The sequence below is a fragment of the Balaenoptera borealis genome (genome assembly GCF_965194805.1).
Source record: "Balaenoptera borealis genome assembly, chromosome: 20".
In the NCBI taxonomy this organism is placed as follows: Eukaryota; Metazoa; Chordata; class Mammalia; order Artiodactyla; family Balaenopteridae; genus Balaenoptera; species Balaenoptera borealis.
In genome coordinates, this window is record NC_138879.1 from 35680158 (window position 1) to 35707911 (window position 27754).

The 27754-nt window shown below is 60.1% G+C and overlaps 1 protein-coding gene and 1 long non-coding RNA gene across 9 annotated transcripts in view; one reads left to right on the plus strand and one right to left on the minus strand.

Annotated features, from left to right (window-relative positions):
* LOC309618424 overlaps positions 1–447 on the plus strand; it is a 12440-nt gene extending 11993 nt beyond the window's left edge. The window contains exon 2 of the long non-coding RNA XR_014238464.1: positions 164–447. This is a non-coding gene — a long non-coding RNA (uncharacterized lncRNA). The remainder of the gene's footprint in view (positions 1–163) is intronic.
* On the minus strand, positions 410–26308 carry TSPOAP1 (TSPO associated protein 1). Of its 8 annotated transcripts, none has more exons than XM_082371944.1 (32): positions 25126–26308; positions 24207–24314; positions 23793–23921; positions 23029–23208; positions 22287–22472; positions 20964–21041; positions 20796–20879; positions 20459–20548; positions 20165–20287; positions 19806–19910; positions 18368–18418; positions 18035–18055; positions 17038–17242; positions 16266–16438; positions 14644–14759; positions 14244–14353; positions 10799–11629; positions 10478–10629; positions 9769–10146; positions 9444–9683; positions 8901–9080; positions 7470–8315; positions 6718–6817; positions 6477–6631; positions 5694–5862; positions 5248–5292; positions 4786–4818; positions 4489–4592; positions 4331–4402; positions 4008–4118; positions 3302–3363; positions 1435–1571 (listed from the first exon to the last, which is right to left on the minus strand). In XM_082371944.1, the coding sequence occupies exons 1-31, from the start codon at positions 25453–25455 to the stop codon at positions 3334–3336; spliced, it is 5535 nt and encodes a 1844-aa protein (XP_082228070.1). In that variant the 5' UTR covers positions 25456–26308; the 3' UTR covers positions 1435–1571; positions 3302–3333. The 8 variants fall into 8 exon arrangements, with proteins under 8 accessions (XP_082228074.1, XP_082228075.1, XP_082228068.1 ...); XM_082371943.1 differs by having other exon boundaries at positions 5248–5319; XM_082371948.1 differs by lacking the exon at positions 3302–3363 and having other exon boundaries at positions 410–1571; positions 5248–5319; positions 10799–11095.
* Between the last annotated feature and the right edge of the window lie 1446 nt (positions 26309–27754).

Sequence of the window (27754 nt, forward strand, 5' to 3'; positions counted from 1 at the left end):
GAACTATGTATGTTGTTTATTTGCATGTTTGGCTGGGTTTTTTTACCTCTATTATTCCTATGAATTTGCCCCAGGAGAATCAAGATTGCAGTATGTCATCAGTTCAGTCCACCACCTTGAAACAGGTGCCTTCTCTCTTCCTGTCTCCCCACCCCCTTCCCAGGTCACTTTCCTCCTCCAGGACCCTGACCCAACTCCAAACACTTGGCCCTGCAACCAGGAACTCAGGAAGCTGCCAAACCTTCCTAGGAAGAGAATTCCAGAGCTGCTTCTGCTTGGTCTTCTTGGTGTTCATTAGTTTTACCCCAGTCACCCTCAGACGTTAACCTCTGGGGTCTAAAGTGGAGTCCAAAGCCGACCATGACCCGCCCCTCAGGAGTCCTTCATCCCAGGTAGAGCCCAGCATGGGTGTTGTGAAAATAGACTTTATTATAATAAAATGTCTCTTTAAACAAATGCCCCCACCATTCCACACCCCTGGGGACCAAGGTGGGGGGGGCATTCAGTCGAACAATCTCCCACCACAGCAAAGGAAACATGCAGAGACACTCACCCAGCCGGAGGGGGAGGGGGAGGGAGGTGGCTAGGGTAAGGGGGGAGAGCCCCCCACCCCAATCTGAACAGGGAATGTATGAAAATAGCTGCATAAATCCATCCTCTTCCGCAGGCCCCCGACTCCAACAGGGGCCAGAGGAAAACGATGCAAAAGAGAAGTTGAATCTGATGAGCAAAATAAGGCAAACCCAACTCCTGCTTTCTGCCCACTGGCCCGGGTCTCAGGCCAGGAGGGCAGCTGGCAGGAGGGGAGCGCTATGGGGCGGGGTCAGGCCCGCTTTGGCTTGGCCCTTCTCCTTCCTGGGCCTGTGCAGTGGAAGGGAGATGGAGGAAGCTGGGCTGAGGCACTGAGTATGTACATATATACACGGCTCCACCCCTCTGCCCGCCCCGGGGCTGGGGGGCTCGGCAGAATCCAGTGTAAACTCTCCTACACGGAGGGAAGACTTGATGAGGATGGCCAGCGCCGTGGAGGGAACAGGGTCCCCGGGCCAGGTGTGTGGAGGCCAAGAAGGGACTAGCATTGCATGCTGGACACCAGGCGGAGGTGGGAGAACCAGGAGTCACGAGTCCACACCCAGGCCTGGCTCTGTGACCCAGGTGCTCAGCCCTGTGGCCGACTCGCTTCTGCACGCTGTGGCTCAGGCTGCCCTCCTGTCAGAGGAAGATGCCCATCCAGAGGATTCATCCGCAAGGGCTCATCTAGCTCTGACCTTCACCGAGTATAATTCCCTTCCAAGTGCCAGCGCGCTGGCTCGGGAGAACGAGTCCAGGGCCTTCCCCAAGCAGCCAGGACAGTGCGCCGGGGCCTCGGGCCTGCAGGACGGGCCGCAGCGTCACTCCTTCTTCCCAGAGCCCAGTTTCCTGAGGAGCTGCCTCCCCTTGGAGAGGAGATCCCACACCTTCTTGCTCGGGCCCTGTGGCACCCCCCATTCAATCCCGGCGAAGCGGCCAGGGCCAGGAGCACAGGGCCAGCCTGGGGGCGCTGGGGGCCCTTGTGTTGAGCTGGCCCAGTGCTAGAATGGGAGAGAAAAGGGGCAAGGTCAGGGCCTGACCCCCAACCCAACCCGCCTCCGTTCCGCCACAACCTCAGGGGCCTGCAGACCCCAGGTCACGGACCCACAGTCGCGAACCAAAACCCACCGCCTGGCTAGTGCCCCACACAGAGCACAGAGAGGCAAATGGGCGCGATGATGCTGAGGGAGCACTAAGCTGGGAGTCAGAAGGGACAGACGTGGAGTCTCATTTCTGCTCTGCTCACTTGGACCTGGGCAAGCCCCTCCCCTTCTCTGGGTTTCTCTGTAGGATGCTGGGCTCAAGAGTCCTTGGACTTGACCCTCGGGTTGGGTGCTCCAAATCCCCCACGTCATCCCCTCCCAACCGAAGGGAGAGCGGGGACAGGGACGCTGGAGGGAGCCATACACTCCAGGAACGATGGTTCCTGCACCAGCGCACAGACGGAAGGAGCAGGTCCGCACAGGCCAGCAGACGCGGTGTCCGAGGGCCTTCAGGGAGTGGAGGAGTGCCCACCCCATGGGGAGGAGATGGAGACTCTTCCTTGAATGGCCCCTGAGAGGGCTGCAGGGAGCCCGGGGCCAGAGGGGACTCACGGTCGGGCGGCGCTCAGCGCCCACCACAGCTCTGGAGGCTGCTGCCCCTCCCTTAGCACGTCTCCCTTGCAGAATCTCCTTCTCGCTCTCTTTGCCACCGTGAATGGCTCCCTCTGCCACAGGCCCACCCAGACTGTGCTGTTAGTGGCCTAAGAACAGCGGCTGGGCAAACAAGAGAGCCACGAGCAAGCCTCCCCGCTACCTGCCAAATTCCCACATCCACTCTGCGACCTCCTGTGCCTGGTACAGCCCCGCCAGCTCCTGCCAGCCTGTGTGTTCTCCATCCCCTGCCCCCTACTCCCTTCCTCAAACCCCCTCTTCCACCAGAGCCTGGCAGTCTGCTGGCAGGTGCTGGGTGCCCAGCCTGGGGCCCGCCCTCACCTAAGACCCTGGTGATGTGGCAGGGCCGCCCACAAAGAGCTCTGCTAGCACCCAGAGGTCAAAGAGTCTCTTGCCAACTAGCCAGGGCTGATGGCTGGCTGGGGTGGGGCGGAGGGGGGTAGGCCCTTCCCACGCGCTCCCAGGGCTCCCAGGAGGGAGGGGTTGCTGGGGAAACAAATGGAGGGAGTCTCTGAGCCCCAGACATGAATGGTCTGGGGTTATCTACGAACTCCAACTGTTTAAGCCTCCCGTTTTATGCCCCCCCAGCGGAGAAAATGGAGAGTTGGACAGAAAATCATGCATCTGATTCCCTAACAGGTCATGATACAGAGGAGACTGTGTGGGGAAGACTGTTATTACTGGTGGCATTAGTGTCATCCTTCTGTCACCAATAATAATCACAATATTATAATACCATAGTCATATAGTATCATAATATACTGATGAGCCATATGAATGTCACATAATATTCTATAAGCTGCATGTGCTATAGAATATGATGACTCAGCTAATATGGGACATTATATCCTAGGATGACATGTATTCATGTGGCAGCTGGCATTGCCCAGAGTAAGGCAAGGGGAGGGCCTGATCCTAGGCCCAAATCTGGCTCACGGCAAGAGCTCCCTCCCCGTTCCCTGGAAGAAGGTGGAAAAGCCAGGTCAGCTCCGGTGTCTGAGACAAAGGAGCACCGTCTGATTATGTTGACACGAGGAGTAGGGTGACATGGACATAGGGGGTCAGTCCCCACTTACATGTCGCTTTCTCTACATATATCTATCTCCATCTAGCACTGGACTCTTCTCCTCCTCGTTCTCTGAAGAACAGGGAACAAAGAGAGGAGATGGGTTACGGCCAGACCATACGCTCTCCACCTGGTCACCAGGTCACCCAGGTCACCAGGCCTTAGGGGCAGGTCCTGCTTTGCAGAGCCCCTGCCTGTGGAACGATTGCACATGGAGACCCAGGGCTTTCCCGTTGGCGCCTGGCCTCCTCACCCTCTCCCTGCCCCGTGAACCTGGAGCTTAATTGTACTCCACCCACCCAGGAAGCTGGGCCTTGCTGGGCATCTGGCTTTAAAAGGCACCTGGGAGACAGAGAGATGCAGCAGAGGGGTGGGGAGGGTCCCTGTACCAGGGGCTATGACGGCTAGAGGTGTGGGAGGCTTGAGGGTCCTTTTCCACAGGGCCCCTCACCCGCACTGGCCGGGGGTGTGGGCAGCTGGGGTCAAGGTCTCGGCCTCACCCCACTGCACAGAGGGGCGCACACCGGGAGGGAGCCACCCCGGCTGGGCTCCCTCTGGCGGCAGCTCACAGCCCCGCCCTGGGCGCAGTGCGCACCTGGACCACTGCCCGGCTGCACTCCTCGCACGATGCCGTCCTGCCCACCCCTGCCCCCCTCCAACCACACCAGCAGCATAGAGACCCAACTGCTGAACCGGGAGCCCAGGTCCTCACTGACCTGCCCCTCGGCCTGGGGTGTCCCGGGCTCCCTGTCTGAGCCGCCTGCCTCAGGCCCAGGGCCCTCCAAGAAGTTGGATGGAACCAGGCCCCGCTGTCCATTCAGTTCCCCCTGGGGAGGAGATGCTGAGACTAAGACCACGAGAGGCCTCACCCCCACCCCCTTGACCCTGAAGCCCCAGGGGACGGCCTGGGGTCAACGTCACTATCATGGGAGGCTACCTGGTCCATCCCTCCGGGCTTCCATCAGGAACCCTTGCTCATCCCCCTCCCTGGCTCTGGGAGAGCCCTCTTGGGCACACCCCCCCACCCCCATGTTCTCACATAGTAGAAACCATCATCGTCCATGCCCCCGAACACAGTGATGACGTCCCCTGCCCGGAAGGGCAGCTCTGCCTATGGAGAGACCAAGAGGCACGTGTCAGGCCCAGGGAGGCCCTGCCACCACCCAGCTTGGCTGGGCTCTATCTGAGGGTCCTCACCTCCACGTCCATGTTGGGGGAGCTCTCCCGGGGGTTGTAGTCAAATGCAGCCACCATGGAGCGGGGAGCTTTCAGGCCAGTAGAGGAGACCGGCTGGGGGGCGCCTGGAGGGGGAGGGGGAGAAGACTCAGGACTCTCTCTAGACCCTCCCCCACCCCCCTACTATCCTTGGCACTGGAGGCCTGCTGACCCCTATTCACCACCTCCCCGCTAGTTGTAGCCCCTGGGGAGAGGTCAGAGGGGCTGCCCCACCCCACCTCTCTCCCCAGTCTCCACTGCACAGGGATGGCCCCTCACCTGCACAGGGCTGGGCAGGGCCTTCCGACTCAGCTGTGGAGAGAATATGACTGTGAGCCCCGCCCCTCACATCCCTCTTCTTTGGGGGCGGGGGAGGGGGTGCTGGCGCAGGGCAGGCAGGATGCTCAGCCTCACACAAGGGATGCAGGAGAAGGACGCTCGGAGAGCACATCAGCCCAGCCCTTCGGTTTTCGTAGTGAACTAAGGCCCAGAAAGGGTAAGTGACTCGCTCCAGCTGGCATAGAATTTATAGTCGGGTGCTTTCTGGAACAGCGGTCCCAGCAAACCACTCCGCATCTCCATTAGAATGAAGCTGCCCACTGGAGGGGTGGCTGGGGATGAAGGTCTGGCCCGATTTCCTGAACCTGCTCAAGACCTCCCATGTGTCTCCCCAGGGAGCCACGTAGTGTCCCCACCCTCCCGTCTTCACAGGCCCCCGAGGGAGAAGGGGGTCTCACCCACCTTTCTTGGAGCGGCGGGGCTTGGGGGGAGGCCCAGCTGTGCGAGCTGTGGAGTAGACAAAGGGACCATTCCCTGGTCCAGGAAGGCAAGCAGATGTTAGAGAGAAACCCAGGCGAGGGAGGGAGATGGACAGACTTCAGTCTTCTCTCGGGGCTGTACCAGGGCTCCTGCACTAGAGCGTCTAAGGGCGTTCCTCTCTCATCCCCCACCTCCCGGATCCAAAATACAGGGCCAGTCCCCTCGGCAGTGAACCCCCATTCCAGGCGGCAAGCTCACTGCCGCGGCCACACTGGCCTCGGTCTCTGAGGGCCCCAGTGGCTCTGCCAGACTCTGGACCAAGCAGGCACCTCAGCCACTCCAGACATACCAACTGCTCTGGGCGCGGGTGGTGTTGGAGTTGGCACTGTGGTGGCAGGAAGTGGGTGGGGGACAGGAGCAGGTCATACCTGAACCCTCAACGAGAACATCTGGGGACAAACAGCCCCGCTGGAGCAGCTGCTGTCTCCCTGCAGGACTGTCCGCAGTCACCTCGGACACCATGTTGCAGGGAATGTAGCCCATCCGGCCCCCGCCTTCACCCCGATAGAAGCCATCGGCATCCTTGTCCCCAAACACCTGGACGCGAAGAAGATCGGTTGTGTCAGGAGGCCAGTTCAGCTTGCTCCCTGCACCCGAGGCCCCGAGCTCACAGCACCACACTTGGGACTGCAGAAGAATGCTCTACCTTTTGTGGAACAGGAGATAGGGGGAAATAGCCAAGAATACGGATCAGAGGGATGACAGAAGATAGCCCTTTCCGTGTGGTCGTCACCCACTATCTGCACATCCATCCCCCCAGTCCGGCCCAGACTAGATCTCCCTGACCTCAGAGCAATAGCCGAAAGCCTTCAATAAATACTTGGAGGCACAATAAAAGTTACAATGCTAACAGCAGCAGTTGTCACATTGTGATATGTGCCAGGCAGTTTCAGGGCTCTATGGGTACTGAATCATTTCATCCTCAAACAACCCTGTGAGGTAGACACTTAACATTATCCCCATTTTACCAATGAGGCCCAGAGGAGTTAGCTAATCTACTCAAGGTTTCACAGCTAGATGTGGCAGAATCAGGACCCAACCCCACATCACCTGGCTCTAGAACCATCACCTGGTTCTCACCCACGCGTGGCTACCATACCCCCAGCGCAGGAAAGGAGGGAGAAAGGAGGACCAGACAGTGAGTCAGTCACCTTCAGGATCTGGCCCTCCTGGAAGGGGAGCTCCTCTTCCCCGGCATCAGGGTTGGGAGACATCGACACGGGGTCATAGTCAAACAGAGCCACAAAGACCCTGACAGGTAGGTCCTGGTAAGCCAGTGCTTCTTCTGGAGGGCTCCTCAGAGGGGCTGTTGGGGAGAGCAGTGGCAATAAGCTCTGGCCAAGGGGGCAGGAAAGCCCCCTCAGCCTGGCCCAGCCCCCCACAGGTGCTCACCCAGCTCCGCGGAGCCTGGCCTGGGGGCCCGGCCCCCTCTCCGCTGGGGGCCCCTCCGCCCAGAGCCATCCTGCCCTCTGGGCTCCCCAGTCTCTGTTGCCTGCAAAGAGAGGGCAACAGACGGCGGAAGTGACACACCGCCCCTCTGGCGGGCACCTCAGCAGGGGCAGGACCCCGCAAGCGCTCCCCCAGCTCTGCCCCGTCAGCGAAAGCGGCACAGCAGAGCAGGGACACACGTTCCTCTCCTGGAGCCGTGGCCCAACCTCACTGGAGGCATCAGACACCCCCACGTGGGGAGGAAGGGCAGGAGGGGAGGCCCAGCTCTGGCCACCTTAGTAGAGGAGTGCAGTAGAGGGACTAAGGTTAGATCTGAGAGTTGGCCGAGGAGCGTGGGAGAGGAGTGCCTCTTCTCGGTGGCAGGGCTGGATGAGGCCGGACATCACGGTCAGTGTCCTGAAGATGTAACTAGCTAAGCAGAGGAAGGGGCCCCCCGGCCCAGAGGCAGGGGGCTGGCTGGCGGCAATTGGCGACTTATGGCCACAGAATATTGTGCGTCCCAGTTCCGACTGGCAGAAGCAGCAGCAAAGCAGTGGAATGTGGGTGGGAAGAGGCAGGTGAGGGAGCCCGGAGGCCCAGCCCCACCTCTGCTGATGGAGACGGCAGCGTGGAATGGGAGCGGCCGGTGGGCAGCAAGCAGGGCCACCAGGCGGCAGCAGGCAGGGGGCGGCCCAGGGTGGGGAGAGGGCACGGACCCGGGAGGGTGGCTCCTTGGCTCTGCCAGTTGCACTGCGGCCTCTCCGCTCTGGCTCCCCTCTCTCCCAGGCCGGGAGGCGTGGGGAGGGGTTGGGGCCTGAATTGGCCTTCGGAGGCCCCCTGAGCCTTCCCGTGGGTGCTGCGCCCCACGCCTCCCCATCTCCAAGGTAGCAGGAGCTGGTGACGCTGATGCCCCCGCCGCCCGTCTCTTGCTCATCCTCAGAATCATATTCGATGCTGATTTCCAAGCACTTGGGGGAGAGGCAGCTGGCCAGGCCTGATTCTGGGGCTGGGCCACGGGGGCACCTCCTCGAAGGGGCCGGCCGCCCTCTCCCACCAGCCTCTGGTCCAGCCCTGGTGCCCTCGCCCACGGGGGGGCCGCCCCTCTCCCGGGCGGGGCCTGGTCGTCCAGAGGCCTGGGACCCGCCGTTGCTGAGAAGTCGGCTGCAGTGTTCACGGGGATCTGGGGACCGCCTGCGGTTGGGGGGCTTCTCGGGAGAGCCACTTCCTTTTCTCCAGCTGCTTCCGCCAACTAGTCCAGGCATGTCCTCCAGGCGGTCCCCAGCCCTGGAGGGCTCGGGAGACAAAGGACAAAGGCCAGGTCCTCGGGGCCGACCGCTGTCACAGCCCAGCCCCAGGAAGGCAGGCTCAGGTGGGTCGGGGTCTCGGGAAGAAGAGCCCGCCCCTGGCCTCTTCCCGTCCTCCTCGTCCTCCTCGTCCTCTCCTTCCTCCTCCTCAGGGATGCTAAAGAGCTTCTTGCTGCAGAACTGCTGGAGAGGCAGCTCCAGAATCTGCTCCAAGATCTCCTCGTCGCTGTCAGTCTCACAGAAGGGGTCGGGCTGGGGCTGGGGGGAGGTGGGGGAGGGCGGCAGGGAAGAGAGGTCCGTGGGAAAAGGACAGAGTTGTGACCTTTGCCCTCAAATGAGGGCAGGGGTTTCAGGTAACCCATAGCCCTCTCTCAGCTTCCTCCAAGAGGAAAGACCAGAGAGAGAGGCTGGCCCAAAGCCACACAGCATGTCCGGTGCAGAGCCAGAGGAAGGATTAGGGAGCACACCTAAGAACGGGCTGCCCAGATGCTGGGATCCCGAGGGGCAGAAGTGTCAGGGAACAGGCCATGCCTGTAACAGCAGGGAGGCCTCCCACCCCCTCCTTGGAAGCTCCCATCACGAGCTCTCAGATGGCCAGGGCGCTGCGTCTGGTGGGTTTGATGGGGAGAAGTTACAGAAAAGAGAGCCTCATTCTTCCCTTTCTTTCCAGGAGGGCAGAGGCCAAGCCTGAGCCACTTCCTATCTGCTGCTCAGGACAGGGCCCAGGCCACACACCTAGAATGTTGCTGGCACTCGGTGGCATTGGAGCAGCTGCTGACACGTGGGGCAGAGGCCCCCAGAACCCGAGGTCTAGGGCCCACCAGTCCCTCCTCACCCCGTTACCTTGGCCCCATCGTCCCTGAGGCTGTTGCCAGCAACCTGCTTCTGGAAAGAGCAAGTCCTGACACCCAGCTCCTCTTCCTCTTCCTCCTCCTCCTCTTGGATGTCTGACAGATCTGAGTTGCGGCCATGGTCCACAAGAGAGTTCCCCAGACGGACCCCAAGCTCGGCCGTGTCCTCTCTCTGCAAGAGGCCAGACAAAGGAGGAGAACAGGGAGGTGAGGGAGGGAATGCGGGGGGTGGGGGGGTGCGGGGGGGCTTTGGCAGGGTCAGCCTCAGCCAGAATGAACGGGGTCCCTTGGCAGAGGGAGACAGGGTCATGCCCCAAACGGGGGGTGTGCATAGTAGGGGGTGGGGAAGAAGAAGGATGGCAGCCAAAAAGGAAAGAAACCTGGAAGACAAAGTGACAAAGAGCTGGCCAGACATACAGCACAGAGCCAGAGCAGAGCAGAGAACAAGCAGAGAGGACAGCCAGATCTGGGCTGGCAGAGGGCAGGGAGGGGGGCCTCGATTCCTTGAGGCGGCCCAGTGTCCCCAACCCCGTACCTCAGCCCTGGGCCTCAGCCCAGGCCCTGTGTCTCCTCCACGGCAGGCCTCAGCACAGGGCAGCCTCTGGGCCAGTGTTCCCTGGGTGGAGCCAGGGGCCGGGCAGGCCTCTCCCGCGGTCCACTCAGCCTCCTCCTCGGCCAGGGAGGAAGCTGCAGGGCCAGGAACTCGCTCTCCCAAGGCTGGCTCACTGGCCTTGCTGTCCCCTGGGGCACCCAGCACAGCTGGCCCAGCCTCCTCCTGGAACGGCAGGCACTGAGGAAGGGCCCAAGCGCCAGACCCTTCTCCCAGTCTCCACCTGCTCCCCTTCTCCCCAGCAGGGTACCTGAGAGCCAGGCACTGGGGGCTCCTCTGAGGATCCTTTTGGTGTCTCTCCGGGAGAGCTTGCCGGGGACCCCCCGGGGGGCTCTCGAGTTCCACGGGGGTTGGGGCACCGGAAGGGAGAGCTGGGGTCTCCAGGCCCCGGGGAGGCTGGAGCAAGGGGCGGTCTGGCCTCCGAGCCCAGTTGTGGGGAGGGGCAGGAGACCCTGGCTGGCGAGGAGGCTGCAGCCAGGGCGGGGGCGACTGGAGCCGGGATGGAGTCGGCCGACTCGCCGTGGGGCGACATGGTGCGCACGGCCACCGCGCGGCACGCCTGCAGCAGCTGCAGCTGCGACAACTCCACCAGCACGCTGCCTGCCGTAGGGGAGGCCACCTCCATGATCTGCAGGGTGGAAGGAGCACAGCACAGGAAAGGGAGGCTGAGGTGGCCAGGTGTGAGGACTCCACGACCACCACAGTGACTGGCATCATGCCAGGCACGGCGCCCTTGGCATGCCACATCTCATCTAAGCCTCCTGGCCACGTGCTTTCAGTGGTGGAATCCCAGTCATCTGCTACCAGAGCCCATGCTCTTAACCAATCTGCTACTTAGTGCCCAAATGCCAGGGCCAGGCAGCCTCTGTGCCAGGTTGGGGAGACTAGGCCTCTGCGCATGGCGAGGAGAGACCCACATCTCGATCCCAGGGTACAGGTGGGCAGTCCCCAGGCCATACCTTCTGCCCATCAGCATAAATGGCATAGCCTGTGACCCGGACGCCGTTGGAGGTGCCAGCAGCATCAATTGTTACCGGGAGCCAGCTGATGATCAAGATTCCAGGGGAGGGCCCTGGCCCAATCTGCACATCCAGGGGGGCATCAGGTGGGCCTAGGGGGAGGGGGCACAAGACCCAATAATGCAGCACACTCACTGCCAGACGTAACAGACCACTTCGCCATTTCTCTAAAAACGCAAGTAGCAACAGCCTCCCCTTCGGCCGCCCTCCGTGGCCTGACCTCCCAGGTGTTAAAGACACCAGGTGCCCAAGCTCACCTACCTGCTGGGAGTGTGGTGAACTGCAGGGTGGCAGCCCGCTGCTCTGGCCTCTCCAAGCCTGGTTCCCAGGACCCTCGAGACGGGAGCTGAGCCTCCACTCGGGCCTGATAGACTGTACCAGGTCGCAGGTGGCAGAAGGTGGCCCAGTAGGTGCTAGGGCAGGCAGAGGGGCACTCTTCCCCATTGAGGTAGATGGCATGGGCCAAGTTGCTATTGCCGGGCGCCCAGGTGATCTCAGCGGACGTGGCTGTCAGTCGACGGACCCGCAGCTGGCTAGGTGCCACCCCGGCCCGGGCCCCTAGCACCAAGCAACAGCGCAGAGGGTCAGAGCCGCCCCAGCTGGTCAGGGCCTGAACAGAGACACGGAGGGACCCGGTCTGCAGGTCCAGATTCTCAAGCACAGCCGTGGGGGGTGCCCCGGGCCCCAGGGCCTGCCGCAGCTCCCCATTCACACAGACGTGGTAGCCGCACAGCTGCACGCGTTCAGGAGGTGGCTCCCAGGCCAGCACCACGCTGTGGGCCAGCTGCTTGAGGACAGCCAGACAGCGGGGGTAAGGCGCGGCCGGGGGCTCACCCAGGCCCTCGGGCGAGGGGCTCAGACTGAGCTCGTCCCCTGCAGCCTCTTCCTCTGCTCTGGGCTGGCTGCGTCCCCCGCTGCTCTGGCCGCCGCTACTGCTGCCGCCCGCGCCTCCACTCAGGAAACTGAGTTCAGGGCCTGAACCGTGGGACAGATCAGCCAGCTCTGGAGGCAGGGAGGTCAGGAGGTCGTCGTCGGACACACGCTCTACAAAATTGGAAGGGACCAGGCCCCTTCGGCCATCCATGAGCTCCCCTGGTGGAGGGAGGGCAGGGGAGGGGAAGACAGAGAGGAGGTAGAGAAAAAGCAGTCCAATAAATGCATTTGAGCAATGGTTAGTGGGTGATCTTAAGCATCTGATTCAGATCCACATTTACCTGTCACCGCTTTTTAAAAGACAGGAGCAGTCAAGGTCTGGATTAGGGAGTTACTGTTAATTCTCATTGGTGTGATTAACAGTATTGTAGACACATAGGACAGGCATCTTAAATTTTAATGTGCATATGAATCACCTGCAGATTTGTTAAAATACGGATTCTAACTCAGCTAGGTCTGGATGGGGCTGAGATTTTGCATTTCTAACGAGCTCCCAGGTGATGCTGCAAAGATGTAGAAAAACGTCCTTAGAAGGAGATGCATGTTGAAGTATGTCTGGGTAAAATACCATCTGTCTACAACTTGCTTTTCAATCATCTTTTTAACCTGCATACAGAAAAGGCAATTATGGCAAAATGTTAACTGTTGAACCTAGGTGGTGAGTACATAGGTATTCACTGTACTATTTAATTTTTCCGTATGTTTGAAAACTGTCATTTTACACAGGCCTGAGGAGTGAGGGCGGGGGTGCCCCTCAACTTCCCTGGGTGGAAAACAGACATCCTCAAAGGGAGAGGGACGCCCATCTGGTCAGAGTAAGGGAAGGAATCTTTAGACACAAAAGACATACCTGCCAGAGAAAAGAATCCCCTGTGGGTTCTAGAAGGGGTTGAGACCCACAGCAGGCCTGGGTCCAGAAGCATACTGGCAGTCAGTTCAGACAGCGACTGAAGGTAAGTTCTGTTACCCTGTGCCAGTTCCCCTGAACACTTGGCAACAGAGTATCATAAAGCGTTTGTTTTTTGTTTGTGAGACATCAGAAAAACAAGAAATCGGACACACAGTTTGTCGCGCCACAGCTAATTTGGGAAAAGGAGAAAGATTCCTGGGGAACAGATGAGCAGGCGGCTGGTGTGCCTTACTGGGAGGAAGGAGGAGCAAGGGCCAGGGTTTAGGGGGGTGTAGGCAGGCCTGAGCTGCAGGAAGGCGTGTAAGTTTCCCCAACACCCTCTCTCTCTACTTATTCTAGGAGGGAAAAACAAAAAGTAAGGAAACTTGAAGAAGAAACAAAAGGGACTTTCAATAAATTAGATAACATGAGCACTGCAGTGGGTTGAAAGGTGGCCTCCCCAAAATATGTCCACATCCTAAACCCTGGATCCTACGAATATGACCATATTTGGGAAAAGTGTCTTTGCAAATGCAATTAAGTGAAGGAGCTTGAGATGAGATCATCCCGGATTATCTGGGTGGGTCCTAAATCCAATGACAAGTGTCCTTATAAGAGACACATAGGGAGAGACACTGAGAGAAGAAGAGGAGGAAATGTGACCACAGATGCAGAGACTGGAGTGATGTGGCCACAAGCAAGGGACACCTGGACCCACCAGAAACTGAAAGGGACAAGGAACAGACTCTCCCCTAGAGCCTCCAGGGGGAGTGTGGCCCTGCCAACAACTTGATTTCGGACTTCTGGCCTCCAGAATTGTAAGAGAACACATTTCTGTTGTTTTAAGCCACCCAGTTAGTGGAAATTTGTTACGGAAGCCCTAGGAGATTAATATAAGCACTAACACTATGGGGTGTGAGGTTAACGGTAGGAACCATCACACTAAGCAGATCCACAGCCCTGAGAGGCTGGTGCTGGAGCCTGGGCCAGAGTCAGTCTCGTGCTCCTGAAGCTTGAGCCACTGAGAGCAGCCCAGGTGGGACCAGACACAGATGAAGCAGTCACTTAGCTGAAGCATGGGGAGGAGGAATAGGGCATCCTACACCCAGTTGTCTACATGCCTTTCAATCTATCCCAAATTGCATAGTTCAAATTCTAGTAACCTGTGGTTAGTTAATATTTATGTTTTAGCTGCCCCCCTCCAAAAAAAGGTGTTGCTGTTTTTATTTTTATTTTTTTATTAAAAAAAGCGTTTTCCCGGGAGCTATTTAATCCTGCTCTCCATTATCCATCCTTATAGAGAATTTAGCTGTTTACCATCATCCCCTACTCAAACAGCAGGCGAGGGGCCCAAGGAGGAGTTGCCCAGTCTCAGTAATGGGGCATCTGCCGCGGTTGCCCCATCCCACGGGCACTGTAGAACTGCCTTGAAGCTCACGCCCTGCCTGGGCCCTGACACCTGCTAACCACTCGTTAACACCCTTTCCTGGGCTCTGGACCCTGATTCCTCCTCCCCACACTGATTGGGGTCCAGCATCAGATCTATGCCACATGGCTGACCTCGAGGTCACTAGTGCTAAGCGCTGCCATGCCCTGTCTGCCAGCACAAGAGTGAACTTAGCCGAAATTCCCTGTGACATTCTGTCTGCCACCTGGACCGTCATAGGCCCTGTCTTGCTCTGGGCAGGTCTGGAGTCAGACCAGCTGCTCCCACAGCCCTTCCTTTCCCTTTCCCTTTCCCCGTGGGCTGCCGGGTCTCTAGATGCCTTTCAGCTGAGTCTGAGAAGTTACAGTGGGCTTAGAGGATACAGATGGGTGGAGGTCTTCGGGAAGAGGAGCTTAAAAGCAGGCGAATGGACAGAATGATCCCCACTACCTTCCTACCTTCAAAGAAGCCATCCTCGTCCATGTTGCCATAGATGTAGATGTACTCGCCAGCGGTAAGCGGAAGCTCTGCCTCTGGGTTCTCATTGGGGCCCTCGAAGGGGTTGTAGCTGTTGGGGGAGGTGCAGAGGAGGAGAAAGAGAAGGACAGCGACTGACGTTCCTCTCCGTGTCCTGTGTCCTCTCCCCCAGTGCACTCGGCCTCTACGGAGACTTGGTTGTCCCCCTTTAACCACGTGGAGCACCCACTGCGCCCACCCCAGCCCAACGAGGCTAAGAGGACATGTCCCGCTGGGGTCCCTGCCCCACCCCCACCGTCTCCAGAGGCCGCGCTCTTCAGCGGCCCCTCCTCCCTTACAGCCCAAGTGCTGGGGAAATGGGGAGCAGGGGTGAGGGCCCACCTGTAGCGAGCGAGGAAGACTTGGATCCTGGATCCCCCCCGGCTGCCCTCCAGTGCTGCTGGGGGCAGGGAGACGCTGTCTGCCTCCAGCTCCTCCACCTCACTGGCTGTGTCCACCTGCGGACACGCAGAAAGGGCCAGTCCCCTCCAGGACCCAGGGGCCAAAGGCAAAGCAGGCAGAGGAGGACCCACCGTTTTGAGAAGAGAAACTGAGCAGATGCTGGGCAAGGCCGGCAGCGACGGGCCCCGATGTTTTCTAACTCAGCACCTGAGCTGGCAGGGCCTGGCGGAGCCCAGATGCCCTGGCTCAAGGGACGGGGTGGGGGGGGGGGCGGGGTAAACTGGATCCCTCCCTGAGCCCCGGCCTCTTTTCTGCACCAGCCCAGTAAATAAGACCACTTTCCCCATCGGCGAGAGGGCCAGCCACACCGGTGGGGTAGGGGCGGGGGAGGGTGTCCCACGACAGTCTGTCTCTTTAAGGTAAAAACGCTGCCAAGGGCTTCCCTGGTGGTGCAGTGGTTAAGAATCTGCCTGCCAATGCAGGGGACACGGGTTCGAGCCCTGGTCTGGGAAGATCCCATATGCCGCGGAGCAGCTGGGCCCGTGAGCCACAATTACTGAGCCTGCGCGTCTGGAGCCTGCGCGTCTGGAGCCTGCGCTCCGTAGCAAGAGAGGCCGCGATAGTGAGAGGCCCGCGCACCGCGATGAAGAGTGGCCCCCCGCTCACCGCAACTAGAGAAAGCCCTCGCACAGAAACGAAGACCCAACCCAGCCATAAATAAATAAATTTTTTTTAAAAAAACGCCGCCAAGCACTCCGATGGTGAAGAGCTGGAGGCCAGGAGGCAGACGGGGCTGAGAAGTCCGTGACGAGGGTACTGGGAGCGGAAACTGGGGCATCCAAAGCCAGCACCACCGCTCCATCCCACAAGGGGGCAGTAGAGGCCGTGGCCGGGTTCTACCCCTTGAAACCACCCGGGACGGCAGGGCTGCTCCTGACCACCCTCCCACCCCACGCACTTTCTGGGGTTTGGAAGGTAGAGAGAGGGATGAGGTGATCGGAGGGGTTGTGAGTGATACCAAAGAATTTGGTAGTAATAACAGCTGCCACACGTTAAGCATCTACGGTGTGCCCGGCACTGAGGGAGGTACCACCCTTGTATTTTTTCACGTAATCCTCACAGCAGCCTCACGTGGCAGGGTTATTAGTTCCAAATGCAGACAAGGAAACCGAAGCCCAAGAAAGAGGCAGCGACTTGCCTAGGACAAAGCTGGGACCTGAATCCCGGAACCTGTGCTCCTCCTCACACGACCGCCTGCTTCAGCCACAGACACTCAGGACCAGCCTCATTAGGTGGATCCTGGCGCCAAAGTGTCTGCCTCCATCCAGCCCAGGACTCTAGGGCCTCTCTGGGCCCCAGAGGGGTGGGGCTGGGCGGCCCCAAGGGAGGGCTTGCAGGAGGGTGGGATGGGCCCCACCTGAGCTCCCCGCCCACCGGGAGGAATCCACGGGCCCCTCTCTCCCGCAGCCTGGCTCCACTTGGGACCCCACACGGGCCAGCGGCCACCCAACTCCTGGGTCACCTCCCCACCCCCCTCCCCCCAGCCCCGCCCCAGCACTGACCTCGGGCGTAGGGCATGACTTGGGGCTGTTGTGGATGGACTCGGAACGAGAGGAGTTGGAGAGAGACTCTGCCTTCCTGGCCGTCCTTCGAGGGCCCCCAGCAAGGGTGGCAGGGGCAGGCTCGGAAGACTTTGGGGTGCAGTGCCCTGGGGAGCCTGGCGGGAGGTCAAGGTCTAAAGAAAAGATGACATGTAGCCTTGGGGTCTGTGGCCTGAGGAGCGACCAGGGACCAAGGGTCCTCTTGGATCTAGGGGTCAGGCCCTCCACGGCCAAGTTTCCTTACAAGAAGGGAAATACTGGGTGGTGGGGGGACTTACTAAGTGGTGGTGGAGGTGATTTACATATATTATTTCATAGGCTCCTCAGAGCAGCTTGATGAGGTGCATTGGGTGCTCCTGTCTTACAGCTTAGAACACACGGCCCACAGAGCGTTAGCAGCATCGTGAACTGTTAAGTGAGTGGAGCTGGGACCACGAGATCTGACTGAAGCCCAGCTGGCTCTTCACCAGCCCATACTGCCTGCTACTGACTCCTAGTGCCCACCTCCCAGCCATGGCCACAGAGATCTTGTTGAAGGGGGAGGAGCAGCAGGTCGAGATGCTCCTGCGGGCTTGTTTTTTTCCCCATTGGAGCCTGGTTCAAGCCAGACCTGGCTCTAACTTGCTGTGTGATTTTGGGTGCGTTGCTAGCCTTCTCTGACCCTGAGTTCTGCTATATACAAAAAAGCCCAGACCTGGGGATTCCAGGCTAATGTCACTGGGGTCTACCTCACCTTTGGGGCCAGACCCCCGGCAGGGCTGGGGGGTAGAGCAGCAGCATGGGGGTGGCGGGCGGTCCCCAAGGGTACTGTAGCCCAGGGCGGAGGTGAGCAGATCCAAGGGGCCCGGGTGCAGGCGGAAGGCCTGGAGCTCCTGCGCCAGGAGGCTGAAGCGCTCAGTCTGGCTGCGGCACTGCTCCTCCAGTTCTCGAACCCGGACCTGGGCCAAGACGCACGATAAGCCACAAGACCCACCAAAGCTGCCAGATCCAAACTGTGCCATCTCCACACAGCCCCGCACTAGGCTTCAGATCACATCTGCCCAGCCCCTAGGCCTGGGCACCAACCCTCAGCCTGGCTGCCCCACTGCCCCGAATAGTGTGCTGCTGAGGGTAAAGACCGGGAGCTGTGGGCCAGCTTCACTCCCAGCCCTGCCTCTTGCAGCATGGCCTCGTGCCCCAGGCAGCGGCACTTCCTGCTTGTGGCTGCTTTCTAGGCCAAAAGGGGTCGCCCTACCCCCATCACCACCACAGTATCACTTCAGGAGTTTTCTCAGCTCCGTGGCTTGTCACCCTGCCACAGTCAGTGACCCAAATCCCTGGCCTCAGAGAAGTCCCCAGAGAGATCCCACACAGGAGCCAGGGACATCTTTGTGACAGGAATGAGCCAATTCCCAGGAATTTTTCTCAAGGATCAGGAGAGTCCCCGTCAAGGGGATCATGGGTTAGACTGGTGAGGAACTTTCTCAAGGTCTCAGCGGCTAGGTTTTAGAGGAGGGCAGGGCCTGTTTCTGCCAAGCACAGTGGCAGATCTGGGACGAGGGAGTGGCCCACATATCCTGTGAGAATCCCAGCCCATCTACAGAGTCTCAGGTCTGCTACCAGTCGCACCCCCGTCGTTGGACATGAGGGTTGGAACCACTTAGACCTAAGGGAGGAGACGCAGCTCGGCCAGCCTGGAGAGGTGTTGGGGAGGCCCCCCCGCAGGGAGGTGGGGAATCAGGAGGACATACCTGCATGGAATCCAGGGTAGACTGTGGCAGGAGGAAAGCACAGAGGAAAGGTTAGAACCCTTGCCCTGTAGGTCATTGCCCAGAGAGGGAGGGAAGGAACGAGGGACCCAAGCGGACCCCGCCCAGTCAGCCCCCTAGACTGACTAAGCAATTGCTAAAGGGAAGGATATTTCAGGGCCAAAGGGGGAGGGGATGCCCCCAGGCCCCAGAGCACTTAAGGGCCCTTCCTGGGAGCCCACTCCCCACACACCCACGCCACCCATTCCAGCGCTCGCTGAACCTCCCCAGCCTCCCCGAAGCGGGCAGAGCTCATGGCCGCCCCCAGGGACCCACCTCCAGCAGCTGCACGGCCCCTTCGTGTTCCCTCTGGGCTTCTGCCTGGGCCTACAGGTGGGAGGAGGCAAAATGCTAGAGGAGAAGGATGAGGAATGGGGGTGGGATAGAGTGTGATGGAAGGGAGGAGGGTAGGGAGGGCGAAGGGAGAGAAGAAAGGGGAGGAGGGGAGAGGAGGGGGGAGAAAGAGGGAAGGGGGCTGGGAAGGGGCTGAGGGTTCCTCCCTCTGACTCCCACCCTGAATGGAGTCAGAAGGCAACAGGGTCAAGGAGAGGGACCTCCTGCCTCAGGGTTTCCCTCCTGTCTCTCTTGACGCTCTTTCTCAGCCTCTCCTGCCGGCTCATCTTCTACCCCTCTGGAGTGTTAGGGCGCCGCAGGGCACAGTGCTGGGCCTGCTTTTACTCTCTCCCAAAGGGTCCCCTCTAGCCACACGACTAGACACACTGAATGCTCCAAAACCTGTCTCCAAGACCAGCGTCCCCAGGACTCAAGACTCATAAATCCCGCAGTCTATGGACATCTCCACTTGAGTGTTTAACACACAACCCAAACTTCGCCAAAACAGAACTCAGGATTCCCTGCCTCTCAAATCTGAGGCCCTTCATCCCTCACTCCTGGGGAGTGAAAAGCCTCGCCCTCCATTTAGTCAGCAAATGGGTGAAAGAACAGGCATTCAACTGGAATCCCATGGTGAATCCTGTCAGTTCTATGCCCAAAATAATATTTCAAATCTATCCACTTCTTTCCAGCTGTGTTGCCTACACCCTAATCCAGACAGCCATCATCTCCCACCTGGACCCCTGCAGCCACCCGACACCTGACTGCCCTGCTTCCGTGCCCACTCCCCCGTCCATCCTCTGCAGGGCTGCCAGTGTGATCCTCTAAAATGATGAATCAGATCATGCCACTCCCCTGCTCAGGACCTTTCAACAGCTTCTCACTACTCAGAGAGCAAAATATGCAAACTCTTCCCCTGACCTTTGAGGCCTGATGTGATCTGGCTCTTGCCCACTCCGGCTGTTCTGTCCATCCTACTACATTCTAGCCGCACTGGTCTGCACCCCCAAGCTCCTTCCTGCCGCAGGGCATTGGCACTTCTATTCCCCTTCCCTGGAGTGCTCATCAGCTGGCTCCTTCTGGGCCCTGAGGTATTAGAGGCCTTCCTTGCCGAGCTCTCTAAAGAGGCCACTCACCCCATCCCAGCCACTCTGTGTCACATCACGCCAGTCACCTCCCCCGCGGCACTCTGGGATCTGTTTACTTGCTGATCCGTCAGGGACCTGATCTTTGCCCCCTCCCGGTCCCTCCAGTGCCCGGCACGGTGCCTGGCACACAATGGGTTCTCAGTAAACACCCACTGGATGAGTGACGATAAAGCTGGGGTCCGGCAACCTACCACCTTTCCCCCACTCCGTCCCCGCCCCACCCCTGCCCACACCTGCTGCAGCCTCCGGACCTCCTCCTGCTTCTCCTGCAGGCTCAGCCGGGCCTGTTCGTGCTCCACCTCCAGCTGCTGCCTCCGCTGGGCCACCTCCCGCATGTGCTGAAACGCAAGAGCCCGCGTCAAGGCCCAAGCCCTGCTCTGCTGTTCCTACAGAAGATCTAAGATGAGGGTGCCTCAGACACCGTGTGTTCCACATACTCTCTGTCGAAAAGGAAACTGAGGCTACAGGAGGGAAGGGCCAGCGGCACCAGGACTCGGCCTACACCCCAGTGCCCCACAGAGTGCCACTGTCCCACTCTCTCCCTGTGCCAGGGACCGATGCCCCCCCACCCCGCCCCGGACAGTCCCCTCACCTTCAGCACCTGCTCCAGGCTCTCCAGCTTGCTCTGCAGGCCCCGGCTCTTGAGAAGGGCCGAGTCCCTCTCCTGCGTCACTCCCAGGAGCTGGCCCCTCAGCTCCACATTTTCCCATTCCACCTGGAGAGCGGGCAGGGCCAGGGAGCTCAGGGTGTGAGCCTCAACCCCCGGCATCCTCACCAGGGGTAAGAGTACGCTTCATACTCTAGCCCAGTCCGGGGTGGGCGGGTGGAGGAGACAGCCCTTCACCTGGAGACCAGGGGCCTAGCAGGACCTGGGCAGAGCTGCTACCTGCTCCTTCTCCGTGGCACTCCCACTGAGCCGACAGTTCTCCTCCACGAGGCGGGCATTCTCACTCTGGGCTTCCCTCAGCTGCAGTTCCTGCGAGACCAGAGGACCTCTGGGGAGGGTCCCAGCGCCCACCTTCCTCCTCTCCCCACACAGAGGACACTGCCCTCCCCGACCTGGACCCTGCATCAGCCAGGAAAGGGGAGCCCCGCAGAACGGGAGGAAAAGCACTCTCTGGGCAGGAGGGAAGGAAGCAGAGCTGAGGGGAGCCCACCACCTGGCTGGCCTGAGGGAAGGGAGGAGCTGGCCCCCCGGGAGGCCCGCCCGGCTGGGCGCTCACCAGCTCCTCACATCGCCTCTGCTTTTTCCGGGCTTCCTGCTCCAGGCTCTCGCATTTCTTCCGCTTCTTGCTGAGCTCTGATTCCTGTGAGGTCAGAATGGAGCTCCTCATGTGGGAAGGCAGATCCACCCAGAATGGGTCTCCTCCAGCCCTCGACCTGGGACTTACCAGCCGCTGCACCCTCTGCTGTTTCTCTGGCTCCCCTAGGACCACGGGTGGGTTTTCCACATCCTCCTGGGGCGTGGCCTGGAAATGGCCAGGGGCAGAGGGCTGGCACCTGAGAAGAGGGCCTCAGGGCAGCTTACCCCCAGCCCCGCCTGTCTCAGGGAGGTTCCCACCCCATCTCACGCTCAGCAAAGAGATCCCTGCCCGGGAAGTAGGGGTGCTGTCTGCCCCCCACCGCATCCCCTCATCTCCAGCTGACGTGGAAGAGCAGAGGCTGCACCCCTGTGTCCTCCAGACATAGTGCTTTGAGATCCTGAGACCCATGCGTGCCCTGGGAGATGGGTCCCTTATCCAGGCCAAAGCTTTCCCTTTTTAGCTTCCAGCCCTGCTCTGCACTCAATAACTGTCCTGGGTGTCCTTCAGCGACTGGCAGATAAGTAGGAGGCTGCCTGGGCCCCCAGGGATGTGGTGTCCCCAGAGCTAAGGGTTATGGATCCATAGAATCTGGGCTCGGCCCAGAGCCTGCAGACCTGGCCAGACCCTCCTCCCAGCTTCCACCAAGCCCACCCTATTGCACGTCCCAGTTATCCGTGCAAACTCCGGAGGAGGACAGGTCTTGATGGGCGATGCATCTCCCTCTCTGGGCCAGGCAGAGGGGCAAAATCTGAGCAAGAAGCATCCCACACCCTGAGGCCTTGGTCGCCAGGAGGTCCCTTCTCCCTCCCCTCTTCCCGGAAGGAGGTGGACCTAAGTGCTGCCCAGTACAGAGGATGGAGAGGAGCCAGACCTCTAAGTTCTGGGGGTCCGGAGCGGAGTCCCTAGCCCTCGGACCAGGGGCCACCTCAGCCCGGCGCCCAGTGAGGGCCGCCCGTACCTGGAGCTGGGGGCGGACACACTGCCGCCCCCGAGTAGCCGGGCCGGGCCGGACGGACCAGGCGGGCGCTGAAGGGGGCGTCCCCGCGCTGCGGCGGCTGCGGCGGGAGGCAGCGGCGCGGGCTGGGCCCCGGGTGGCTGCCAGGGCAACCGGGGATTTGCAGCCGGGCCGTACCACTGGCGGCACGGCAGGGGCGGCGGGGCGGGCCGCGGGCCTCAGGCCTGCGGAGGGCAGACCCCGAGCCCCCGGGGGCGGGCGCGGCGCAGGTACGAGCCCCGGGAGGCCGGGCAGAGGACCCTGCTCCCAGCTGGGGACAGTCCCCCAAGCCCTTGCAGTGCGCACGCCACCACCGCGTCGTCGGGGCCCTGAGCGCGGTACAGGGGGAGATCCCCCGAGCCGCTCCCACCCCCATCTCCGCACACCCACACACCTGCCCATGCGCCGGCGCTCACCTCTCCCGGGGCCCCGGGGGCGGGCGCCCCTGCTCTGGCCGGGGCGGCCCGGCCTGGGGGCCGAGGCGGCGGGGGCGGCTCCCTTTGGTTGCGCAGGGCGATCTGCCTCTGCAGCCGCAGCACCTCCCGTTGGGACTCCCGCAGCAGCCGGTCGAAGTCCCGCACGTGGAGCCACTGGGGGCCCTCCTGGAGTCGCGGGACAAGGAGGGGAGTCGGGCCTAACCCCTGCCCGCCCCACGCCATGCCCAGCAGAGCCCGCCCTCCGCCTGACTGGAGGGGCTCCGGCGCGGGGGAAAGTACACATCCCCCCATGCATACATGCCTGCTCATAGATGCATGCTTACAGAGCCACATGCTTCCGCTAGCCCGTGTGCAAATATTCCCAGGAACTCGTTTACTGGGCACTCACGGCGTACCCGGCACTGTGCTAAATGCCTTGAGAACACCTCTTCACACCAGTGTGAGGTATGTGTGCATTCATACAGTCAGACCCACTGGCATGCAGCCTGAAGGCTGGAGCACAGACATTCCCAGGTCTGGGACTCATGGCTCCACCCCCTTCGGTTCAGGCTCCTTCTCCCCGCTCCCACCTGGGCCGTTGCCAGGGGAACCTACTCCCCAGCAGCCTCCACCTTCTCGCTTTATTTGCATCTCATTAACATCTCAGTCCACATCCCACACTGCCGAGCAGGCGGCCTTGTGTAGGGCTGAGCTGGAAGGGGTGACCAAGGCCTCCTCGCACCTTGCCAGCCAGGGTGAGCCTGGCCTGCAGCTCCCTGCACTCCCGCTGCAAGGCAGCAATCTGCTTGTCCTTGGCCAGCAGGGCACTGGCTGTCTCACTGAGGTCCCGGGCTCGCTGGCGGGCCAGGGCCTTCCGGCACAACTCCAAGCTGGCCCCTGGACTGGGCATGGGAGCACTCACCTGGCCAGAGGAGGGGTAAGGCCAACGGTCATCTGAGGGCTGGGGCCCTCCTCCCAATCCTCAGCTCCTCTCACAGGAGGGGTTAGGATGAAAACCTAGAAGTGTGGCCTCCTGCTTCTACCCTGGATCTACCCTCAGGAGACCAACAGCCTCCCTTTGACCCAATCCCTGCAATCCTCAAGCGGGAGTGAAAGGGTTAACTGCACATCCTAGTTGAGGCCCAAAGCATGCTGCTAGTTGAGGGCTGCCACTGTGATGGGTTTTCATCCCTGCCCCCACCAGATCTGCACCCAGAGATGAGCTCAGCTGGAGGCTGCAGCCAGCACCAGCACGTGGTAATCCAGAATCTCGCTCCCTGCCTGCTCAGGAACTCCCCGCCCAGCCCTTCCCTCCCTCCTGTAGCTCCAGAAACCCTCAGCCTCCTAGCCTGGCTGGCATTTGCCCTTCCTACACCTCAGCCCCTGGGTTCCTGCTTTCCTAGGCGCTAAGAGCCCGTGACTCCCAAGCCTCACCCCCTCCGGCCCAGCCCTGGCGCCCCTCTTCCCTGGTCGCCCAGCCTCCATCCAGTGGCCTCCCATCCTCACCACCCGCAGGTTAGTCTCCTGCAGCTTCCGGGCTCTCTCCTCCAGGCGCTTGGCAATGACCGCCAGCTCTGCGTTCTTCCGCTTCAGCCTCCGCACCTTCTCCTCCGTCTCGGGGAAGCTGCTCTTCCTCTGACAAGGGGTCAGCCAGAATTGGGGCATGTGGGGAGCACCCCCCAGACCCAATCCTAAACAGCCCGGGCCTTGGGCTAGAGTCCTGGGCTCACAGTGGGGTCCTTGGCAACTCTAGGTAGGGGTTCACCCTTTCCGGGTCTTGGGGTCATATCAGCTCCATGGAGCTCCCACTTGGAGCGATGCTCATGGGACGAGAAGGAAGCCGAGGCAGAGGCCCGGGGTGTCTGAGTCTGCCTCCCCCCAGCACCAACCAGGACCCAGGACTCGCTTTCCAAGCCTCACCAGCATCTGGTTCTCCTCCTTAAGGATGGCACAGCGCTGCTGCAGCTCCCCCACGGCCCTCAGCAGCTCCAGATTGGGCCTGTCCCCAAAGCCCATTTTCAGCTTGCCCTGGCATGGGAAAGGACAGGGCACAGCGACTCAGGAACCCACCCTACCTGTGGAAATCAGAGCCCTCCATAGGGAAGCATTCCCCCTCCACAGTCCAAGGAGACATGGAGACGAGAAGGTTCTCCCACACAGTTCAGGCCTTCGGGGGGAGCACAGGAGGCCCAGGAGAAGGGCTTGTTTAGTCCTGCCTGCCGGCACTAGCATCCCCCAACCCTGGGACCCTGTCTGCTAGTCCTCAATTCTTCCCATCCCTGCCCATCTTCCCCTCTTAGGAAATGCCAGCTCGAGCTCCCATCCCCACTCCTCCAGGCTCCTCAGGACCCCTGATTCCCCAAAGTCCTGGTCCCTCCATCTTCTACAGGAGACTGCTCGTACCGACCCCAAAACTTGTCCTCCCTGGCTCAGCCCAGCACTGAGCCCCCTCCCCTGAATCTGCTTCCTCTGGAGTCTGATTCCATCACACACCTCCACACGCCCCCGGTATCCTCCAGCCCCCAAGGACAGAGACTTGCAGAGGAGATAGACAGACATAGACAGACAGACGGTCAGAGAGAGACTCACAGAGGGAGAAGGAAGGGGGAGGGCCAGAGGTAGACAGAGAAGGCAGAGTCAGAAGGACAGACAGATGGCGAAAAACGGAGCCAGTGAGATTCCTGACCAAAGGGAGGACAGACAGTCACAGAGACAAGCCCACAGACAGAGATGGGCCCAGAGAAGAGAGGTGGGCCATGAAGTTGCGTGTCATGCCCATGCTGGAGGGCATGGTGAGATCCCTGACCTCGCAGACCCCAACCGTCCACAGCGTCCTTACCTTAGAGAAAGCCTCCACCTCCTTGTCCTCCAGCCTCTGGCAGCTGGGTCCAGAGCTCAATGCTCCCGGCCCGGGGCTGGGCAGCCCAGTTTCTGTTCTTTCAGGCTGGATGCCACCCACAGGCCCGGGGCTTCGGGCTCCCTCGGGCTCGGAGCTCTCCTCAGGCCTCGGTTCTCCAACACGCAGAGCTGCCAGAGTATCGGCCATGCTTGGGGATGCACCTCCAGGTTCGCCCCCCTGGCCTGGAGTCCAGCTCTGCCAGGCGGGCAGTGCCCATGGCTCCATGTTTCCGGGGTCCCCCGGCCGTGGGAGGGGTGTCAGTTGCTCCATGGTTCTGCCAAGGGTCCCCAGGACCCGGGCAGGGGGACATCACCCAGCCAGGTGGAGGGGCTGGTGAGGGTCACGCCAGGCCAGACCCTTTCCTCTCTGAGCTCTTGGCTTCACCGCAGCTCCATCCAAGGTTGACTGAGTTCTTCCTCACCCACAAAGGAGGCTGCAGGAGTCGGGGCTGCCAGAGCTGAGCTGGGGGTATGTGAGCTGTGTTTGTTCGTGGCTGTGTGTGCGTGCAAGTGTGTGGAGGAGCAAGGGTGTCCCCGTGGGGGTGGGGAAGATGTGCGGAGGCCACCGACAGCAGTGCCCGGGTGAGGGTGTGCGTGTGTCTCCAGGTCTGCCTGTGCCGGTCAGCGCTGCTGTGTGTGTGTTTGGAGGATGGGTGCCCCCACTTGTGCGTGCCGGGGGTAGTGGTTCTGTGTGTCACTGTGTGTGCCTGTTTCAGAGTTACCAGTTGTTTCTGTGTGTGTGGCTGTCTGTATTGCAGGGCTGTGGCAGTGTGTGATGCTGTCACCGGTTGTATCTGAGTGTCTCAGTGCTGTGCTGCTGGGTGCATCGCTGTCATGGTGTGTCCGTCAGCGTCTGTGAGTCTGACCACCCATCAGGACCCCTCAGCCTGGCTAGGGTCCACAGGAGCTGCTGGGGTGATCCCCAAAGGTCTGCCGTGGTCCTTTATCTCCTGCTCCTCTCCCCGCTGCTGCTCGCCAGCTTGCTAGGCGGCTGGGCTGGTCTTAAGGAGGTCTGGGTCGGTGGGCTGCTTGCCTCATAGTCTCTGTTCCTGCTGGCCTCGGCTCTGGGGACTGGAAGGGTCCCCTACAGTCCCGGAGCCCCGAAATGGTGGGCGCCGAGGAGGGCTGAGCCTCAGAATAAGGGGGTGAGCGAGGGAGAGCCAGCCCTCCCCTCCCCCCTCCCCTCCTGCCCACCAATAGGAAGTCGGCTGCTGGTTTCCATGGTGATGGCGCTGGACTGGTGGGCTGGACCGGCAGGCAGTGTCGGACAGAAGGAAGAGCAGGTTCCTTACAGGATCTCGGCCCAGTGCCCCCAACATGTGACCTCCCACCCCTCCCACACACACACCCACATTTTCCAGGGTACAGAGACAGGGGGGCTGCAGACAGTTCTCCCCACATCAGTCCCAGCCCAAGCCAGGTAGAGACAGAGACAGGAGTTGGTATGACAGATAGACAAGGGATCCAGCCATGGAGAATGGCAGGAATAGAAAAGATGGGATTTGAGATGAAACAAAGAGAGAGACAGGGAAATCAAGGTAATGACAACAAGAAGATAGGAGCAAAGAGACGGAGGTAGAAATAGGCTGAGGGAATTGCTTTCGCTTCCTCCTGGTAGGTTGCATTTTGGGGGCAACCTGGCCATCTCGGGCCAGCAGGGAAGGCCACGCGGCCTGTTGGGCTGGCTTAGCCCCAGACTGTCAGGAAGCTCATCTTCTGTCTAGTCTTGGGCCTTTTTGCTATGGGAAAATGGCATTTGGGGACAAGGATGTGGAACTCCCAGACCCGTAAGCCAGCCTCTATATGGGGGCAGAGGCCTAGGTGGAGTCCCCAGAGACACAGATGTCGGCAAGGGTCTCAGGCCTCTGAACCTGAGACTCAGTCCACCTGAACCTGAGACTCAAGCCAGTCTTGCCTAAGGTCGGGGGCCCCCGTGTGGTGCCCCTGTGGAATAGCACCAGCCACACTGAGCCACAGAGCCACGGACGGTGGGCTCCACCCAGGCCAGAGCTGATGGAACCGTTGGGGGGCAGGGGGGCGGGGCATGAGAAAGAGGTGACCTCCTCACTTCCCTAAATCAGTGTACAGATCAATATGTGCACCACTGCATGATGTGTGTCGCTGATGTTTATGTCAGGGTGCATGTGTGTGTATAGTACACATATACAGGATAGACATAAATTTGTCTTTATATATGTGGAAGGACACTGTATTATTTTACATACATACTCACACAGATACTTGTATGTATGCGTGTGTGCTATTATGTGTCTATGGGTCTCATTGGGTATATAGGTATGCATGTTTCTGTGTATGTGCCATTGTGTATATATCTCCTTGCCACAGTGCCATGTGCTGGGATGTATATGTGAGGCTATGATTGTGTGAGTGTATAAATTACAACACGTATGTCATGATAAATGTATATGGATGACATTACACAATATATAATGGCACACTCTCATACAGTCATGAGAATATGTAATGACATAAATGACATGGTTTTACTGATATCTATATATCTAGATATATATATCACCATGTCTCTATTGTATATTTATCGTGTATGA

Excerpts from the sequence above, each read along its gene's own strand:
- TSPOAP1 (XM_082371942.1), bottom strand. The coding sequence starts at position 25,455 with ATGGAGCAACTGACACCCCTCCCACGGCCGGGGGACCCCGGAAACATG. Across the intron at positions 24,315-25,125 it reads AGGTGGAGGCTTTCTCTAAG|GGCAAGCTGAAAATGGGCTT; the intron begins GTAAGGACGCTG and ends TTCCCATGCCAG. Across the intron at positions 14,760-16,265 it reads AGTCATGCCCTACGCCCGAG|GTGGACACAGCCAGTGAGGT; the intron begins GTCAGTGCTGGG and ends GCGTGTCCGCAG.